This window comes from Gorilla gorilla, chromosome 11 (genome assembly GCF_029281585.2).
Source record: "Gorilla gorilla gorilla isolate KB3781 chromosome 11, NHGRI_mGorGor1-v2.1_pri, whole genome shotgun sequence".
Lineage (NCBI taxonomy): Eukaryota > Metazoa > Chordata > Mammalia > Primates > Hominidae > Gorilla > Gorilla gorilla.
The window spans coordinates 143108216-143127343 of NC_073235.2; the positions used below are offsets into that span (position 1 = coordinate 143108216).

A 19128-nucleotide genomic window follows, 5' to 3' on the forward strand; every position below is an offset into this window, starting at 1 on the left:
AGCGGCCTTAAACCTCCTGCTGACAGCCTGGACGGGGTCTGAGACCTGAGTAGGGGAGCCAGGGATACGTGGGTGCACAAGCATGCATGGGTGCCCAGAGGTGGTGGGCTGCTGCGGGTGGGGAGACCTGTGTGATTCCGGCAGGCGCCCCACCCCCCTCCCCCCACGCTGCAAAGGGCCGCCGGACTTAGCGGATGCAAAGACAGGACGCCAGGTACATGGGAATTTCAGGTAGACCCTGAATCATTTTGTAGTGCAGTGTGTCCCAAATACTTTAATTTCAAATAAGGAAATAAATGTTGAGAGTAAATATGCCCTACATATTTAGTGTAAGTACACCCCAGATATTTTTGGGGAGAAGAGTTGTTTGCTTTTTGTGGCAAAATGTGCATAACAAAATTTGCCAATTTAACCATTTCTCAGAGTTCAGTTCAGTGGCGTTCAGTCCATTCATGCTGTTGTGCGGCCGTCACCCCCATCCAGCTCCAGGACCCTTTTCATCTTGTAAAACTGAAACTCTGTCCCCATTAAACAGTAACTCCCCATTTCCCCTCTCCACCGCCCCTGGTGCCTGCCATCCTTTCGGTCTCTATGAATCCGACTCCTCTAGGGACCTCGCATAAGTCGAGTCTTGCCGTATCTGTCCTTTCGTGTCTGGCTTCTTTCACTCAGCGTCGTCCTCAAGGTTCCTCCAGCCGGAGCATGTGTCAGAATTTCTTCCTTTTCACGGATTAATCCTATTCCATTGTATGCACCTACAGACAGTTTGTGGAAACAATCTATTCAACTGTGGAGAGACGTCGTTTCTACCTTCTGGCTCTGGTGAATAATGCTATGAGCATGGGTGTATGAGGACCTGTTCCTTTTCCTGCTTCCAGTTCTTTGGGGCCAAATACTTTCATACTGTACTAAAATAACAATTCTTTGTTTATCTGAAATTCAGATGTAACTGGCCCCCGTGCTTTATCTGCACTCGTCCCCTAATTGTGGCTGTAGGGCAGGGCTGGGCAGAAGCTCCAGCCCACACACCTGCCATGCTGGGCAGGCAGGCAGAGGTGCCTGGGCGGCCGCCAACTCATCAAAGCCCTAGGGAGACGCCCTCCTGGGACCGCCCAGACCTCTCTGGGCTCAGCAGGGCTTGTCAGCTCCTGCTTCAGCCTTTGCCTGCAGCTCAGGAATTCCCCTGGGATTGGAGTCAGGGCAGGCTGCAGGGTTGGGGAGGTGGGGGATGCTAAGGCTGTTCCTCGTGCTGGGCCCCGTGCTGCTACTCCAAGCCTGTGACCTTGCACAGGTCATTTTAGCTCCCTATGTGTCAGCTATGTCAGCGGGACCTACAGCTGCTGTGAAGATGAAATGACTCGGCTTAACCCCCTGCGAGGCCCATAGTGAGCTCTGCATCCTAGCAGAGAGACAGCTAGGCCTCTGGGAACAAGGGAGCCCTCACCATGTGTGACCTCCCACTCAGGGGCGTGCCCCCTCGAGCCTCGTGCTTCCTCTGGGGAGGAGGGGCTGGCTTGGGGGGGGCGTGGCTCGTGGGCCATGCTGGCAGTGGGTCGTGTTCGCTCCAGTGCCAACACTGGGCAGATTCCCCCCGACATCATTTAGACGTGTGCCTTTATTCAGTACCAGGGTACCAGGGCCGGCCTGGGTGCCAGGTAGGGAGGCAGGAGCAAGAAAGTGGAGGCTCCCCTGGCAGAGGTTCCCTCTGGAAGGAGCATGGCTTGTTGGGACTGGAGGCCAGAGGCTGGGGAGGCTTCCTGAGGGAGGTGAGGGGAAAGCATGTGAGATGGAGGGAAGCGGCAGGTCACAGCTGGGTGGGGTGACTGGGTGGAGTGACTGGGTGGTGGGGGTGGGCGCAGGGAGAGCCAGGCCTGGGACCACCATGACCACAGAGATGGCTTCTCGGGAAGTGGTTGGGTCGGGGGTGAGCGGCCGAGTTCCTTTGCTCCCTCCCCTTCTGTTCCTTCCCCAGTGCTTATGAGCCATCCCTCTTGGCGGGCTCCCTCCAGAGGCACCCAAGGGTTTGCTCTGGGATCCGCCCCAGCCTCAGCTGTATGTGTGTCTCTGCCTGGTTGGCATTCACGGGGCAGATGGACGGGCCTGCGCGGCGTCTTTGTGGACTGGAATGTGGCTGGTGTGTCCCCTTCTGCGTTTCTAGCGTGCCCCCTGTGGATGCAGCAGACAGGGCCAGTCCATCTTCGAGGCCTCCTTGGGTGCCTGTGGCCCCTGCAGTGGGTGTATGGGAAGCTAGATGGGAGAGCTGGGCAGAGCCCCAGGAGGACAACCCCACCCTCCCACAGCCTGCCTGAATTTCCACCCTGCTGGCAGGGTTGGGCATAGAGATGTGAGTGCCCTCTTCAGCTCCACCAAGCCAAGGAGGAGAAAGGCTGAGCCAGGCCTGGGGGCACGGCCTCTGGGGAGCACCTCATCCTGGGTTCCAAGAGTGGGCTCTCTGCCTTACAGCCAAGACACCGGGTCCTGGGTGTGGCAGGAGGTTTGTGACACAAATTCTGAATCCCCTTTCATCCCCAGTGTCTGAGGCCACAGCATGAGCCTCAGACAGTGGAGCAGGCTGGCATGGGGGGAGGCCTGCACAGGGCACGTGGCTTCTTGGCCCGAGCTGTGACTAGGCTCCCATCTGATGGACCCCTGCCGTCCTGCCATGCCAGGGCAGGCACTGCCCAGACCTGGCATCTGCCGGCAGGATGACCTGCCCAGGGGTTCCCCAAGCAGGATCTGGGCAGCTTAGAGAGCAGTCTTATGAGTTGCCTGGTGAAAGCCCCGTCTTTGGGGGTCTCCAGTGTTGTGGCCTGCCTTGGTGGTCTGTCCAGCAGTTCTCAGTGTGCCCATTGCAGACCGGCCGAGAGGCCGGAGTGCGGCCAGAGGGGAACTGGTGTGAGTGGGTGGTTTTGTCTGGCTGGGTGAGCAGGCCTGGGGAAGGTGGGGAGCTGGGCCGGGACAGTGGGAGCCACGCAGGACCTGGGCTGCAGCGAGGGGAGGGTGTTGGCGGGAGGCTGTCCCTCTGGTGTCCAAGGAGGGGCCAGAGGCGCACAGCATAGACCTCCCAGGCTGGGGGCACCTGGGTGGGAGACTTGGTGGAAGGATGTGGCCTGTTGGGTTTGGTATGTCAGAGGGAAAGCAGGTCAGGATATAGGGGCAGGGGGGTCTGGAGTCAAGGCCCGGGTGCCATTGGACTGGATGCTGGAGGGGGCAGGTAGAGGATGTGGAATGACCATGGCAGCTTTGTGTGAGGACAGCGGTGGTCAGCTGCCACCTTCAGCACAGAGAGAAACCCGACACCCCGCCCCCATTACCCTCCGGGGAGGGGCCCCGGCTCCCCCGAGCACCAGCCCTGCTGAGACCCAGGAGCCCCTGCACCAAGGCCTGGGCCCGCTTAGCCGCAGTGGGGAGCCTAGGAGGCCCGGACTGCCCGCGAAGAACAGGAGCAGCACCCGCAGGCGGGAGGGAGGGGCCTGGCCTCGGCGGCGGGCAGGGAGGCGGGCGCAGGGCGGCGGGCAGGGAGGCGGCTGCGGCGGCGGGGACCTGGCCGGAGGGGCCGGGGCGGCCGCCTGCGGTTTCCAGGGAGACGGGGGCGGTGCCGAGCGCGGCGGGGCGGGGGCTGCGGGAGGACGCTCGTCCCCGCGCCGGGAGCCGCCGCCCTCGGCCGTGCGCGCCAGTGCGGCTGCGGCGCTGCCCGGGGTGGCTGCGGCCAGAGTCTCCCGCGCGCCCGGCGGACCGCAGCCCGCCCTCGCCCCCCGCTGGCTTTTCGCCTCCCGCGAGCCCTTCCGCCCGGCCCCGCTCCGCCGCCTTTCCCCGGCCCGAGCACCTGCACCCAGAGCCCGCGCGCCGCCCGGAGCCGCTGGAGCCGCCGCTGCGAAGGGGGTCCCGCGTCCGCCGCCGCGCTGGAAGCCAGGCCCGAGGACCTCTCCCGCGGCGCCACCGCACCCGCATCCGCAGGCGTGCCACCCCCATCTCCACCCGCTCCTCGTCCCCACCGCCTCTGTCCCATCCTCCGCTCCGTCCTGACCCCCTTGGCCGCCGCAGCCCCATCCCCTTTCCGCCCCTCCTGTCGGGAGTCCGTGGCCCGTCCCCGGTCCCACCCCACCCATCGCCCCAGCTGCACCTACCCCTACCCCTCCCGGGCCGCATCCCAGCGTCCCCGCCCCCACCCTCCGCCCCGCTCCCGCATCGCCTGCCGCAGCCCCGGGGCCCCCCTTCCTCTTCCGCCAGGCCCATCCCCCTCCCCCGGGCTGTCGCAGCCCTCTGAGCCCCCTCCATCGCCCCCGTGCCTGCCGCACCCACTGCGACAAGCCCCTTCCCCGCCAATCGCAGCGCCCTCCTCCCCTCGCCCGCCCGCCGCAGCCCCCTCTCCCCGCCCGCCCCCTCCCCTCCCCGCCGCGCCCACTGCACCAGTGCCCCCTCCTCGCCGCGCCGCCAGCGCTGCTGCGTGTCCAGACCCCTGCGCACCCGCTCCAGCTGCGCGGTTTGCCGTCCTCGTCCCTGGCCGCGGCGGCTGGCGACTGGCATCGGGGCGCCCGGGACCCCCAGGGCGGCGACGCTGCCGCCGGTGCCGCCGAGCCTTTGTTCCGCCGCCGGAGCCGGTTTCATGCCTGTCGCCCTCGCAAGCAGCCGCGGGTGACAGGAGCCTTAGCCGGCCTGGGGCGTGGACCCTCCCACCCGGGGCAGAGGTGTCCCTACGACGCCCCTCGGTTTCGGGTCGCAGTGCGTGGTGGAGGTTCTGCGGCGGCGGAGGGGCTCCTTGGCGACGCTGTCATTTGGGTGAAATGGTGGCAGGGGGCTTCGGGCAGATGGCAGGGGTGTGGGGAGGGGAGGGAAGCACGTTGGGGTGAGTCTGGGGGCCGTGGATGCCGTTGAGGAGCTGAGATGCCGTGGCCGGTCCACCTCGCAGGTGGGGCCAAGGCTGCCTCTGGCTCAGACGTCAGGAGCCCAGGTGGACAGGGACTGGCCAGGGGCGCAGGCTTCTTAGAGGATGGGGTAAAAGTGAGGAAAAGATCCCCTGCAGCCTGGGCAGTGGGTGGTCCCCAGGAAACCTCCTGGGTCGTTTGTCCAGTGCACCCTCACCCCAGGAGGCTGCTGGACGTGCCGGAGGATGCCACAGCCACGGGAGCTGGTTGGGGTCCGAGAGCAGATGGGCCAGGGGCTGGGGCAGGCTTCGAGAAGAGGGTTCGGGCTTGGGGAAAGCCTTCGCGGCCATCGGCCAGCCAGGAAGGCCCCGTTGCCGGGTGCAGAGCTGAGTAGAGGGCAGGAGCGGGGAGGTCTAGGCTCTTCCCTTGCGTGTTGGGAGGCTGCGGTGCTTGGAGCTGTGCACACAGCCCTACTCCAGCACCGTGGGAGGCAATGCAGGCTGACTGTCCACGCCAAATTCCGGTATCTTAGGCATTCGAGTCTGTTGACACTGAGTATCTATCTAGGACGAGGCTGTAAAGGTGGATAAAGCCGGCTTTACAGTCTGCACCTCCTGTGTGAGCTGTGGAAGCTTCTGGAGGGATGGGCGTGGCGTGGCGCCATCATCTCTCTGCATTCTCCTTGGGAGGGCTCCAGAGCCACTGGTCACGGGCAGCTGCCAGGCTGGGTCTGGACAAATGAGGTCTGGGTCCATCATTGGGGATGGGGGCCACTGTCAGGATGGGAGTCTCACCTAAAGCTTTGGGGTGAAGGTGCTGATGACCAAGGGGAAACTGCAGGGTGGGGACATGTCAGCAGGGGACGAGAATGCGTGACCTAAAAGGTGTCTAAAGTTAAAGCTGGTGGGGGCTTAGTGAGGAGCAGCAGAGTGGGGTGGTCCAGAACCATCAGGATCAGGAGGGGGAAGATGGAACGAGACAGCAGCTGCCTACGGGCCAGGGAGCAAGAGCTCTGGGCTTTAACCTGAGGAGCAGGAGCCTGGGAACTAGAGACTCTGGGTTTGAGGTGGGGGATGAATCTGCCATTAAACAAATAATCCCCTTCCCCCCCAGAAAAATCCTCAGAGCACTGGGGAAGAGAAGTGTCCCAGTGACTGAGGGAGGGGAGCGCTGTGGAAGCATGGGTCGGCTACAGCAACTTCAGCCCAGGGATCAGGGAAGAGAGGGTCCAGTCCCTGGCCCAGCGGGGAGCAGGCCCGGTGACCTTGACCTGAGCAGCCCCAGGGCCAGAGGGAGGGGTGGGCCGGAAGGGCCCAGATGCCTCCCTGCGCGGGGGGAAGGGGAGGGGCTGCCGGGACTCACCCCCTAGGTTGGAAAATGCCTCCCTCTGGGTTGGAGGAGGAGAAAGGCCAGGAAGGAGAGGGAGAGGGACATGGGGAGGGTTCCCTCCTGGCCTGAGGCCTCTCTATCCCCAGGTGTTGAGCTGAGAGAAGTGGTGGGGAGGCCCCGGGGTGGGGAGATTTAAGATGACAGCTGGTCTTGGGCACATTGCTCTCCATTCAGAAAGACCCCAGCCCCTGGCATTCTTCCAGGAGGGGGCTTGCTTTGCCGCCCCGCAGGGGGACTCTCCAGAGCCGGCCTCTGCCATCTCATGTCCAGGACCACAACCTGCGGCCCCGGCCTGCGCTGGGCCGGAGCTCAGCAGAAGGAAGCCAGCGGGAGGCCTCCTGCCTTCGACTGCCGTGCGTCCAACCTGCAGCGGGCCTCAGGGGCTGCCTCGGTCCAGCCTGCCCGGGGCTCCCAGGCCGGCGACTGCCGTGCATCCAGCCTGCAGCGGGCCTCGGGGCCGCCTCAGTCCAGCCTGCCCGGGGCTCCCAGGCGTTCACCTGCCGTGTGTCCAGCCTGCCGTGCGTCCAGCCTGCCGGGGGCTCCCAGGCCGGCGCCCGAGCTCTGGCTCCGTGTCTTCACTCCCGTGCTTGTCCGAGGAGGGAGGGAGGGACGGGGGCTGTGCTGGGGCGGCCGGAACAACGCGGGTCGCCGGGCTGGCTGGGCGAGGTGGCCGGGCGGGGCTGAGGGGTTGGCGGGGGAGGGTGAGGCGCGGGGGCCGGTGCGCGGCCGTGGGGGTGTGAGAGGTGGCTGACGGCGCCGAGGAGCCCCTCAGAACCTGCAGGTGGGGGGAGCTCCCATATCTTACGGGTGTTTCGGGCCTCACCTCTCCATGTCTCTCGTCAGCCTCTCCCATCTGCGTGGTGGGGGCTGGGGAGTGGGTCCGCCGCCGGGACCTTGCGAGGGAGGAGCACAGGAGGAGCCCGCGAGGGACGCCCCCCACCCCCCCTCCTAGGAGTGCCTGAGCCCTAGTCCTGAGTCTTGGACCAGCTCACTCGGTGCCTGTGGCCCAGCCAGCCTGGCCTGGGTGCCCTGTCACAGCTGAGCCCATCTCAGCTGAGCCCAGGGTGTGTCACCGGGAAGTTCAGCTGGCACCTGCCACCCCCTCCCCCAGGCACGTTTCCCTCCCACTGCCCAGCCCAGCACCATCATGTGTCTGGCTGACCTGTGCTCTCCTGGTCTGGGCAGCCTGGATGGGTGCACAGGGCCCCATCACAGCCCACACCCTCGGAGAGACGCCTCCTGAGTCTGCTCAGCCTGGCACAGGCCCCAGGAAAGGACCCGGAGGGGCGGTTCCTGCTCTAAATCCTGCCCCCACAGGGGTGGGACTGGGGCAGAATCCCATCAGTGAATAAAGGCTGCAGAGTGAAGGATGGTCCCTGGCGAGTGTACCTGTGTCCCAGTCTTCTTGCCTGAGGGCGACTTCCCACCCATGTGAGGAGTGGGGAAGGAGCACCCCTTCTCTACTAGGCCCCAGGGCTCTCAGAGCCGGGCTCTGTCCTCACCCCAGCTGGCTCCCACAAGGCCCTCCTGGCCCCAGACTCTGTTGTACCCCCAACTCCCCTCCAGCAGGCATCTGGAGGTAAGGAGGGGTGGGGGGCACAGGTGCACTTGCCATTCCCGCTTTGTCTGCAGCATGGGCACATGTAAGTCCAGGCCCTGGGGAATCCCTGGACCTGCAGCCCCCGCGGAGGGCTCCCTCCCCCTCCAGCTCAAGCCAGAGCACCCTGCATCAGTACATTCCAGAACTCAGACAGGAAAAGAGGGCGAGGAGGGAGCACCCCAGGATAAGAACCCCTACCTCGGCCCTCCCTCGTTCTCCCAGGCCCCTCTGACAGCCTGTCTCCTTGCTGTCATGTCAGCAGGCACAGAGGCTACAGGGGCCAAGCAGCAGCCGCCCAAGCCCGGATTTGGGTTCTCTGTTCCCTTCTCTTGTCTCGGCCTTCTCCCTGAGTGTGTGTGCTTAAGAGGGTGCGGAAGATCAGCAAACTCAGTCTGACCCAGGCATTCAACCTCTGGGTAGTTACCTAGTCCTGGTAACTAGTGGGTTACCAGTGGCCTCTAGTGGGTAAGGGCTTCCTGGACCCCAGGCCTGAGGGGTGACTCCTCTTGCAGTAAGCGGGTAGGGCACTGCCTGCGCTGCTCCAGGCCCTGCCTGCAGTGGGGCTACAGATCCCTGCTTCCACCTCCAGGCAGGGCTGGAGCTGCTGCCAGCTCCCCCAGGACAGCCTCGAGCCAGGTGCCTCTACCCGGGCTGACCCCGCCCTCGGTCCTGGTCCCAGCTTCCTCTCCTGCCTCTCCTCCCTGGCCTGGCCTTCACTTCCTGCTGACCCTCAGGCAGGAGGTAAAAGAATGCAGGACCTGCCGCATTCCAGCCACCCTGGCCCAGGGTCCCAGAACAGGATGAGACAGGCCCCTGAGGCGGCAGTCCTGAGGAAAGTTGCTGGAATTCCTGCTGACAACCCCCTCCTTGACCCCACCCCTCTGACCAAGCCAGGCTCCTGTTTCCACCTCTCCACTATGCCTGACCTAGGCCAGCACCAGGAGGGCCTTAGAGGCGGGGGACGAGGCCCAGAAGGAACAGTGTGGCCCTGTCAGTGTGGAGTCCTGAGCTTAGGCAGCCGGAACCACTTGCCCCCTCACTGTATAGCTGGGACAAGAGACCTCATCCCTGTAAGCCCCGGTTTTCTGGTTAATAAAATGGGGATTGCGGCAGCCTTCATCACAGTGCGATGCACACCCTTTAAAATATGCAGTTTTTCCTGATGCCACACACACATTCCAGGTGGGCCCTGAGGTGTGCACAGCAGGGCTGAGGGCTGACTCAAAGCCTGTCCTGTCACCACTCCCCACAAGGAGGTGAAGCTGTCTCTGATGGCAGTGCCGCTGTCACTGCCTCGGACGCTGGAGCAGAGTAGCTCGTGGCAGGCTGCAGAGGAGGGGACTCCACAAGGACACCAGGAGGCACGGGGTGCACCCTGCAGGGCTTGGAGCATGGTCCAATGACCCTTTCATGGGGCCTGCCAGCTGCACCAGAGCACACCTGCCCCCATACCAGACTCGTGCCTGGGGTCCTGCAGGGCCACTGCCTCTGACCAGCCCACTGTTGGTGGGATCTGCTGTCCTTGCTGTGGGAGCTTGGTGCCTCCCAGGGCTGGTGTGGGAAGAGAGGGGGATTGGATTCCTTCCTCCTTCCCCATCCTCAGACATGGGCCCAGGCAAGGGGTGCCTGTCGGGCCTGGTAGCCTTCTCCACGCTTGCACACAGGAACCTGAGGCCAGTTCTTTGCTTGCAGCTGCTGGGACAGCAGGCTGGGGGGCAGGACTTGCCCAAGGGGCCTCCTGCCCTGTAGAGGCAGCCGTGCTCCTGTGTCATGTGTGGGAAGCTACAGGACCCAAGCCAGGCCTTTTCCTCCCTCCACACCCCGACCACTTCTGCCTTCACCCAGGGCACCTCCCAGGCTGGCCCACCCCTGAGCTGTGCTCCACCCTGGGTCTGCCATCCTGCCCAGGAGAGCCTGAGGGTGCCCTCCTGGCTCCCAGTGCTGTCCCAGCCCCTCTCCCTCACACTGGCCTTTCCCTACAGGTGAGCACCTGCGGATCTGTCCCCAGGGCTACACCTGCTGCACCAGCGAGATGGAGGAGAACCTGGCCAACCGCAGCCGTGCGGAGCTGGACACCGCGCTCCGGGACAGCAGCCGCGTCCTGCAGGCCATGCTTGCCACCCAGCTGCGCAGCTTCGATGGTGAGTGCCTCCCAGGGGTGCTCGGGGCCCGTAGGGTGCCGGTGCATCGGGGAAGGGGCACACTGGGCCTTGCCTGGTGTGTCAGTGCCGAGGGTGGGGGATTGGCAGGAGGAGGTGGGGGAGTTAGTGCTTTGGGGCTAGGGCGCTGGGTTGAAGCCCCAGCTGGGATTTGGGGGCTGCCCTCAGGCAGGGATCTGCAGGGTTTGACACCCCCCTGGGAGTGTGCACAGCCCATTCCCAGTGCACATTTGGGGACAGAGGGCCTATCCCATCAGCCCCTCAGAGGCTCCTGTCACCAGCAGATTCTCCTGAGCACCTGCAGAGAGACAGGCCTTGGCCAAATCCTGCCTGCAGCTCGTCAAGTGCCCCAGGCCGCTGCCCCTGGGGACCAGGTGGCCTGGAGCCAGGGAGCTCAGTGCAAGGGCTGAGACTGGGGCTGGGGACAGCGCTGCAGAGTGCAGGGCCTGCCTGGGGTGGCCACCACTCAGCCCTTTATATCGGGGCAGGAGTTTGGGGGCCGCGGGGAGTGACCCCGGCAGGCCTTGAGGCCCCACCAGCTGCTGCGTTAGAGCCACATACTCCTCCGCCCAGGCTGGGCCCCGCCTTGTGTCTGGGCAGAGAGTGGCAGGCACCTCCAGGGGGACAGTGTGGGGTCAGGAGGTCCTCCATGAAGTGACCTCTGATCAGAAACACGAGGACTTGGTGGAGGGAGGCGGCCCGGGCTGAGTGAGGTACTGCCCCTGTGTCCGGGCGGAGCCGGGGCGCCGGGACAGTGAGCCTGGGCAGACGGGAGGGAGGGAGCGCTGAGGCTGCAGGGCTCCATGTGGCTGTGAGGGATGGCAGCTGCTGCTGGGGCCCTGGGGTTTGTCTCAGCGTTTCTGCTTCTCCGGCTCCTGGACACCTGCTGTGGCCTCCCAGGCTCCCGGGAGAGTCTGCCTGTCCCCAGGAGCCCCCAAGGCCATTTCCACAGGGCTGCGGGACCTCAGCTGTTGGCGTACACCTGGGTAGCGGTGGGTCAGAAGCTCCCTCTCTGTGACTTGGACATCGATGCTCAGAGCTCAGCCCTCTCTGCTGGTGTGGGGCCCGTGGGATGCGTGTGGCCCCACTGGGACTCTCCTTCCTCCTGCCCAGCTGGACCCGGGGAGCAAGCCCCTGCACCCTGAGTCAGGAGCCTTGCTGAGCCACTTGGTCTGTCCCATGTGTAGGGACCCTGCTCACCTCCTCCACTCCATCCTGGGCCTCAGTTTCTCCCCAGCACCACTGAGCCCTGGCTCCCGCCCCAGCGTGCCACCCAGCCCTGCCCCTTCCCCTCTCCTGCTAATACCCTTGCCCATCACACCATCCTCCTGGCCTGGGGACATCCTGCCCGCCTGCCTCCTCCTGGCTCTTAGGGGGTTGGTGTCACTGCCCTGCTCTGGGGCCCGTCCCGTGTCAGTGCCCTGCCGCCGCCCTCCCTCTGCTGCCCTCTGGAAGCCTCCAGCCTTCCTGTTCAACTCTCCTATCTTTGACATGAAAACACAGACACCCTTTGGGGACATTTGTATTAAAAATGACCCACTGTGTGATGTGCCCAAGGCCCACCTGTGCCCCTACCCCAGGGAGTCTTGTCCAACCCCCACCTCCTATGTCCTCCCCTCCCACCCCTGCCCATGGCAGCTGCTGGCCCCTCCCAGCCTCCAGGGCAGCTGAGGGCCCCTGGGTCTTTGTCTGCAGTGCTGGTGGGAACCAGTGGGAGGCGGTAGGAGGGGAGCCTGGCTGGACCTCTGGTTGCTGTGTTCAGGGATTTGGAGCCCTGTGTCCGCCCCCCCCACCAGCCTTCAGGAGCAGCTGAATGGGTTCTGGCAGGAGGTAGAGCTGGGGACTGCACCTGGATTTGGCCCGTGGCCCTCTATGTGTGTCTGGGCTAATGCATGAACCACAAGCCGCCCCTTTCCGGGAGAGGCCAGGGCGTTCCAGGCGCCAGGACCTGAGGTGGACACTGGACAGCTGTGTGGCCCGTCCACCCTCCCCACAGTGGCCTGGGAGCTCTCTGTAGCCCTGCCAGCCCTGTAGCCCCAGGCCTTGCCAGGGATCAGCGTGGGGGCTGATCCAGAGATCTCAGGCCTGACAGCCCCCGTGCCTCAAAGGAGAGCCTCTGCCCTGCTACCCTGGAGCACCTTGTGGTGGGCCATCGAGCCCCCGGTACCTGTGGGGCAAAGCCGGCCACAGCCCTAGGGACGCTCTGAGCAGTTACAGACCTGGAAGTCCCACTTCCAAATGGGATGGGGAAGTCCAGGATCCCATCTAGGCCCGGGGTACGGGGGCTTTTCCCTAAAGCCCCTGCAGCACATGTGGAGGTCTGAGGGTGAGCCTGTGCCTCCCCACCCCCTGCCCAGCAGGGGAGATGTCTGGGGTTCTAGGCTGCAGGAGGCCCCCCAGAGCCCTCAGACAGGCCCGGGGTACTCACAGCTGAAGCTTCTAAATCGCAGAAGCTGAGAGAAGACAGGAAGCCTAGGAGAGCAGCAGAGACAGGGTGGCGGGAGGGGCAGCAGCCCTGGAGAATCGCAGGGCAGGCGGCTGGGGCCACAGGGAGCACAAGTGGGGACCAGTGGAGAGAAGGAGCGGCTGGCAGGGGGGCACAGACTGGCCCTGCCCCTCTTACCCCAGTGAGTCCCCATCTCCACCAGCAGCCCCTCCCTGGGTGTTCTCAGGGGGTCACTGAGTCACAGAGCATCTGTTCCTGCCCAGGGCTCAGCTCAGAAACTGCCACTGGAGCCCCAGTCAGAGGCCCTGAGACCCGAGAGGACCCCTGCCACCTGGGCCACTGCTCCCCAGGCCAGGGGGTGAGGTCTCGGGGCACCCCATGGATGCCCACAGGGCCCACAGCCGCTGCAGCGTGGCGTCCGACTCCGAGGTCCTCAGAGTGTATCCTCAGAGCTGAGTCTCCCGGGCTGAGTCCCCTGCTCTGGTCCAGCTGCCACGGCGGGGGAAACATGGTCCCGATCACGCCCCCTCCCTGTGCGCAGACCACTTCCAGCACCTGCTGAACGACTCGGAGCGGACGCTGCAGGCCACCTTCCCCGGCGCCTTCGGAGAGCTGTACACGCAGAACGCGAGGGCCTTCCGGGACCTGTACTCAGAGCTGCGCCTGTACTACCGCGGCGCCAACCTGCACCTGGAGGAGACGCTGGCCGAGTTCTGGGCCCGCCTGCTCGAGCGCCTCTTCAAGCAGCTGCACCCCCAGCTGCTGCTGCCTGATGACTACCTGGACTGCCTGGGCAAGCAGGCCGAGGCGCTGCGGCCCTTCGGGGAGGCCCCGAGAGAGCTGCGCCTGCGGGCCACCCGTGCCTTCGTGGCTGCTCGCTCCTTTGTGCAGGGCCTGGGCGTGGCCAGTGACGTGGTCCGGAAGGTGGCTCAGGTGCGCACAGCCACCCAGGGCTCCCAGAAACCCCTCCAGACCCCCATGCTCTGCCCAAGGGACTTCCTCTTCCCCCTACTTTAACCCTGTGTCCCTGGGCCTCTGGGCCAGCCTCTGACCTCAGCCGCACAGCCTCAGTCCCTCCTGCATTGGCTGCTGCCCACGGCCTGCTAACAGCGCACCCACAGATGTGAGCCTTGCTCTGGGCAGGCGGCTCTGGGCTGGCCCACCCCTGCCCAGAACCATCATGGGCCAGGATGGGAAGGGCCAGGGGCTGGGGCTGGATGCTGAGCCAGGCTGTGGAGTGAAAGTGCAGAGGAGACAGAAGAGAACAACATGCGTGGGGGCCGGGCAGGGTGGGGCCCCAGAGCCTCGCAGGCCAGGGGGATGCCTTGGTCCCTTCGGGGGGCACGTGTCGGACCCAGCTAGGCTGGGACATAGGGAGGGCGTCAGCCTCAGACCCACATGCCCTGGGTGGGAACTGCCCCCACCTCCAGGCTCCTGGGCAAGTCATCCCCGACCCAGAGCCTTGGTTTCCTCAGTGGCACGCGGGTGAGGATATTCTTGCCTCCCTGTGACCCTCGAGATCATTAAAATGAGGGCCGTCTGGGCTGGCAGGGCCTGCGAGTCAGGCAGGGACCACTGCGAGCTGGGGCAGAGCAGAGGCCTCCCCTGACTTCCCTCCAGAGCCCCCCACGCTGGGGCTTCATTAGGGGCTGGCCGGGGCCAGGCATACCCAGGGCCTCGGGGCCTGGCTTAGGCTCCCTTGCTCCCCAGGTACCCCTGGGCCCGGAGTGCTCGAGAGCTGTCATGAAGCTGGTCTACTGTGCTCACTGCCTGGGAGTCCCCGGCGCCAGGCCCTGCCCTGACTATTGCCGAAATGTGCTCAAGGGCTGCCTCGCCAACCAGGCCGACCTGGACGCCGAGTGGAGGAACCTCCTGGGTGAGCCCCCACCCGCGAGAGCGGCCTGGAACTGTCTTGGGGAGTGCACGGCTGGGGGTCCTGGGGGGCGGGTGGTCCCTAGCTCAGAGCTTGGACCCAGGGACCTGATCAGGGATGCCCTGACCCGGGCCAGATCTGGGTGGCGCTGCAGGGTTGAGGGGCCAGGGTGCCTTTTGAATGTCCTGAGTGATGTGTGACTTGGGGCAGCTGCCAGGGAGGGAGCCCTGTGGGGTCGTAGTTTCTTGTCCTTCCCCACTTAGCAAGCACCTCATTGTGCATACATGCCAACACGTGTGACTCATCGAGGATCGGCACTTGTTCAAGCTAACACATACATGCACTGTCACATGACAGGCTGACACATGCGAACTGGCATGCACACTTGCTGACACACAGTGGGCCAGGGCCCACCAGTACAGCGTGTGTTCCTGGGCGCATGTGATGACATGAGCTGGGCTGACCCGCATCAATGCCAACACGTGTGTGGTAATATGTACATGCTTATCCAGATCCACTAACATGTACACATGCTTACATGAGGGGGGACAGCATGCATCTGTGCCAACACGTGCTAGCATGTGCTGACACGGGGCCAACAGGTGTGTGCTAATGTGATGGGAGCTGACAAAATGCATGAGCTTTACTTGTACATGTGCTCACCATGCACGCAACACACACATGAACTAAGGTGTACATGGGGGGGCATGAGGTGAGCCAGCATGCATACACACCAGCTCACACGGGCTCGTGTGCACACAAGCTGGACCAAGGTGAGCCAGCGTATGTACATGTCAACACCTGCATGAGCCAGCGTGGACATACGAGACACGGCAGGCCAGCAAGCATGCAGAATGGCCTCTATGTATGTGCGTGTTCACCTGTGCCATGGGCACACGTGGGTGTGGGCCAGGCTGAGTGCACGTGGCCTGCACATGTCATATGGGCCAACCTGAGTGCACTCGCGGGATCTCCCACGCTGACCCATGCTGTCAAGACTGCATTAACATGCACACGTGGTGATGCCTGCGTGTGCGTTAACGCCTGTGTGTGCACTTGTGTTAATGCCTGTCCTAGACTCCATGGTGCTCATCACCGACAAGTTCTGGGGTACATCGGGTGTGGAGAGCGTCATCGGCAGCGTGCACACGTGGCTGGCGGAGGCCATCAACGCCCTCCAGGACAACAGGGACACCCTCACGGCCAAGGTGCGGGCAGGAGGACGTGACGAGCACAGCGGGGTGGGGGTCCTGGATGTGGCCCCGTTGGGCTTGAGGGGCCCCACTACCCCCCAAGGACCCTGCAGTGTCTCTCCAGGTCATCCAGGGCTGCGGGAACCCCAAGGTCAACCCCCAGGGCCCCGGGCCTGAGGAGAAGCGGCGCCGGGGCAAGCTGGCCCCGCGGGAGAGGCCACCTTCAGGCACGCTGGAGAAGCTGGTGAGTGGCCCCTGCCTGTCCACTGGACCAGGCATGAGGGAGGCAGACAGGCAGGGGCGGGCGGGCCCTGGCAGCCCAGTGGCCTGACTGCTGCCCGACAGGTCTCTGAAGCCAAGGCCCAGCTCCGCGACGTCCAGGACTTCTGGATCAGCCTCCCAGGGACACTGTGCAGTGAGAAGATGGCCCTGAGCACTGCCAGTGATGACCGCTGCTGGAACGGGATGGCCAGAGGCCGGTAGGTGCCCACCTGGCTGGTACAGCCCTCCCTCCCATGCCGTCTCCATTGGCCTGTGCCTGGGCCAGGTGCTGTCTGCACGGGGCCACGTCCCTTGCTGGAGGGCTTGAGCCCCACTTCTCTGCAGCCTGTGTGGGCTCTGCCCGGTCCCTGGAAGCTGCTGGGCATCTCAGGCTCAGAGCGTGGGAGGGTGTCCTGCTCAGGTGATGGCCCTTTGCAGGGGCTGGAGAGTGACCTGGGCTCTGCCTGCCTTTCCCCCAGGTACCTCCCCGAGGTCATGGGTGACGGCCTGGCCAACCAGATCAACAACCCCGAGGTGGAGGTGGACATCACCAAGCCGGACATGACCATCCGGCAGCAGATCATGCAGCTGAAGATCATGACCAACCGGCTGCGCAGCGCCTACAACGGCAACGACGTGGACTTCCAGGACGCCAGTGAGGGCAGGGCCTGGCCGGGCGGGCAAGGGGCCAGGGTTGGTGGGGGTGCCACAGGGGTGTGACTGCCCTCCAGGTTCCCCCACCCGAGGGGCCCTCTGCTCCGGCATCACCACAGTGAGTCTGAGGACGCCGTGCTGCCCAGGCACGATCACCGAGCCCTGCACCTCTGCGACGCCCTGGAGGCCTGGCCGGGATGTCTGTTGGCTTTGGCTCCAGGGACCAAGGGAGGCAGCCCCAGGGAGTGAGTCTCCCAGCCTCAGGGGTCAGCGGGGATCGGGTGCTGCTGGTCCTGCGATTCCACACCAAAAGGATGTTGGGGTCACCTGGCACGTGGGGCCCTCACAGGGTGGTGCTGCACTGGGGTCTCCTGTGGGGACCTGCCTGCCGGAGCCTCCTCTCCTTCCCAGGTGACGACGGCAGCGGCTCGGGCAGCGGTGATGGCTGTCTGGATGACCTCTGCGGCCGGAGGGTCGGTAGGAAGAGCTCCAGCTCCCGGACGCCCTTGACCCATGCCCTCCCAGGCCTGTCAGAGCAGGAAGGGCAGAAGACCTCGGCTGCCAGCTGCCCCCAGCCCCCCACCTTCCTCCTGCCCCTCCTCCTCTTCCTGGCCCTTACAGTAGCCAGGCCCCGGTGGCGGTAACTGCCCCAAGGCCCCAGGGACAGAGGCCAAGGACTGACTTTGCCAAAAATACAACACAGACGATATTTAATTCACCTCAGCCTGGAGAGGCCTGGGGTGGGACGGGGGGCCGGCGGTTCTGAGCAGGGGCAGGCGCAGAGGCCCCAGCCCCAGGCCTGGCCTTGCCTGCCTTTCTGCCTTTTAATTTTGTATGAGGTCCTCAGGTCAGCTGGGAGCCAGTGTCCCCAAAAGCCATGTATTTCAGGGACCTCAGGGGCACCTCCGGCTGCCTAGCCCTCCCCCCAGCTCCCTGCACCGCTGCAGAAGCAGCCCCTCGAGGCCTACAGAGGAGGCCTCAAAGCAACCCGCTGGAGCCCACAGCGAGCCTGTGCCTTCCTCCCTGCCTCCTCCCACTGCGACTCCCAGCAGAGCCCACCAGCCAGCCCTGGCCCACCCCCAGCCTCCAGAGAAGCCCCGCACGGGCTGTCTGGCTGTCCACCATCCAGGATCTAGCAGAGCCTCTGAGATGATGCATGATGCCCTCCCCTCAGCGCAGGCTGCAGAGCCCGGCCCCACCTCCCCATGCCCTTGAGGGGCCCCAGCGTCTGCAGGGTGACGCCTGAGACAGCACCACTGCTGAGGAGTCTGAGGACTGTCCTCCCACAGACCTGCGGTGAGGGGCCCTCCATGCGCAGATGAGGGGCCACTGACCCACCTGCGCTTCTGCTGGAGGAGGGGGAGCTGGGCCCAAAGGCCCAGGGAGGCAGCGTGGGCTCTGCCAATGTGGGCTGCCCCTCGCACATGGGGCTCACAGGGCAGGCCTTGCTGGGGTCCAGGGCTGTTGGAGGACCCCGAGGGCTGAGGAGCAGCCAGGACCCGCCTGCTCCCATCCTTACCCAGATCAGGAACCAGGGCCTCCCTGTTCAGGGTGACACAGGTCAGGGCTCAGAGTGACCCTTGGCTGTCACCTGCTCACAGGGATGCTGGTGGCTGGTGAGACCCCGCACTGCAGACGGGAATGCCTAGGTCCCTTCCCGACCCAGCCAGCTGCAGGGCACGGGGACCTGGATAGTTAAGGGCTTTTCCAAACATGCATCCGTTTACTGACACTTCCTGTCCTTGTTCATGGAGAGCTATTTGCTCCTCCCAGATGGCTTCGGAGGGACGCAGGGCCCACCTTGGACCCTGGTGACCTCCTGTCACTCACTGAGGCCATCAGGGCCCTGCCCCAGGCCTGGACGGGCCCTCCTTCCCTCCTGTGCCCCAGCTGCCAGGCGGCCTTGGGGAGGGGTGGTGCGGTGTTGGGAAGGGGTCCTGCAGGGGGAGGAGGACTTGGAGGGTCTGGGGGCAGCTGTCCTGAACCGACTGACCCTGAGGAGGCCGCTTAGTGCTGCTTTGCTTTTCATCACCGTCCTGCACAGTGGATGGAGGTCCCCGGTTGCTGGTCAGGTCCCCGTGGCTTGCTCTCTGGAACCTGACTTTAGATGTTTTGGGATCAGGAGCCCCCAACACAGGCATGTCCACCCCATAATAACCCTGCCAGTGCCAGGGTGGGCTGGGGACTCTGGCACAGTGATGCCGGGCGCCAGGACAGCAGCACTCCCGCCGCACACAGACGGCCTGGGGGTGGCACTCAGACCCCACCCTACGCTCATCTCTGGAAGGGGCAGCCCTGAGTGGTCACTGGTCAGGGCAGTGGCCAAGCCTGCTGTGTCCTTCCTCCACAAGGTCCCCCCACTGCTCAGTGTCAGTGGGTGACGTGTGTTCTTTTGAGTCCTTGTATGAATAAAAGGCTGGAAACCTACAGCAGGGCGAGGCCTCAGGGAGAGAGAGAATGTGTGCGTGTGTGTGTGTGTGTGTGTCTGGGGCTTGGGCGTGGACCACACTTCCGTGTTTGGGGTGAACGTGCAGCCCCTGCCAGCTGTGCCCTTCAGCCTGTCTGCAGCTCCACCTCACCCTGGACAGACTCAGGTCTGTCCGCCCCTCTCCTTGGTGCAGGGGAGAAGGAAAAGGCCAGGGCACGGAGACCCAGACGGCCTCCAGCAGGCCCCACCTCCCATCTACC

The 19128-nt window shown here is 64.6% G+C and overlaps 2 protein-coding genes and 1 non-coding gene across 4 annotated transcripts in view; all 3 read left to right on the forward strand.

Moving 5' to 3' along the window:
• Positions 1–18867, forward strand: part of GPC1 (glypican 1) — a 32753-nt gene extending 13886 nt beyond the window's left edge. Inside the window, exons 1-9 of one of the 2 annotated variants that reach the window (XM_019022549.4) lie at positions 7376–8270; positions 9837–9995; positions 13001–13392; positions 14170–14335; positions 15410–15540; positions 15650–15769; positions 15871–16004; positions 16266–16441; positions 16852–18867. In XM_019022549.4, the coding sequence (XP_018878094.3) occupies positions 9887–9995; positions 13001–13392; positions 14170–14335; positions 15410–15540; positions 15650–15769; positions 15871–16004; positions 16266–16441; positions 16852–17084 (1461 nt within the window). In that variant the 5' untranslated portion in view covers positions 7376–8270; positions 9837–9886 and the 3' untranslated portion in view covers positions 17085–18867. Of the gene's footprint in view, positions 1–7375; positions 8271–9836; positions 9996–13000; positions 13393–14169; positions 14336–15409; positions 15541–15649; positions 15770–15870; positions 16005–16265; positions 16442–16851 lie in introns of those variants that run through there. The other variant, XM_031008619.3, reaches the window with a different exon arrangement.
• LOC134756691 (collagen alpha-1(I) chain-like) lies at positions 3017–7365 on the forward strand. Its single transcript, XM_063695356.1, has one exon. It carries the CDS (start codon positions 3199–3201, stop codon positions 4024–4026), a length of 828 nt encoding a protein of 275 aa, XP_063551426.1. The 5' UTR covers positions 3017–3198; the 3' UTR covers positions 4027–7365.
• MIR149 (microRNA mir-149) lies at positions 6795–6903 on the forward strand. Its single transcript, NR_106357.1, has one exon. It is a non-coding gene; the product is annotated as a microRNA mir-149 (primary transcript).
• Positions 18868–19128: the final 261 nt, after the last annotated feature.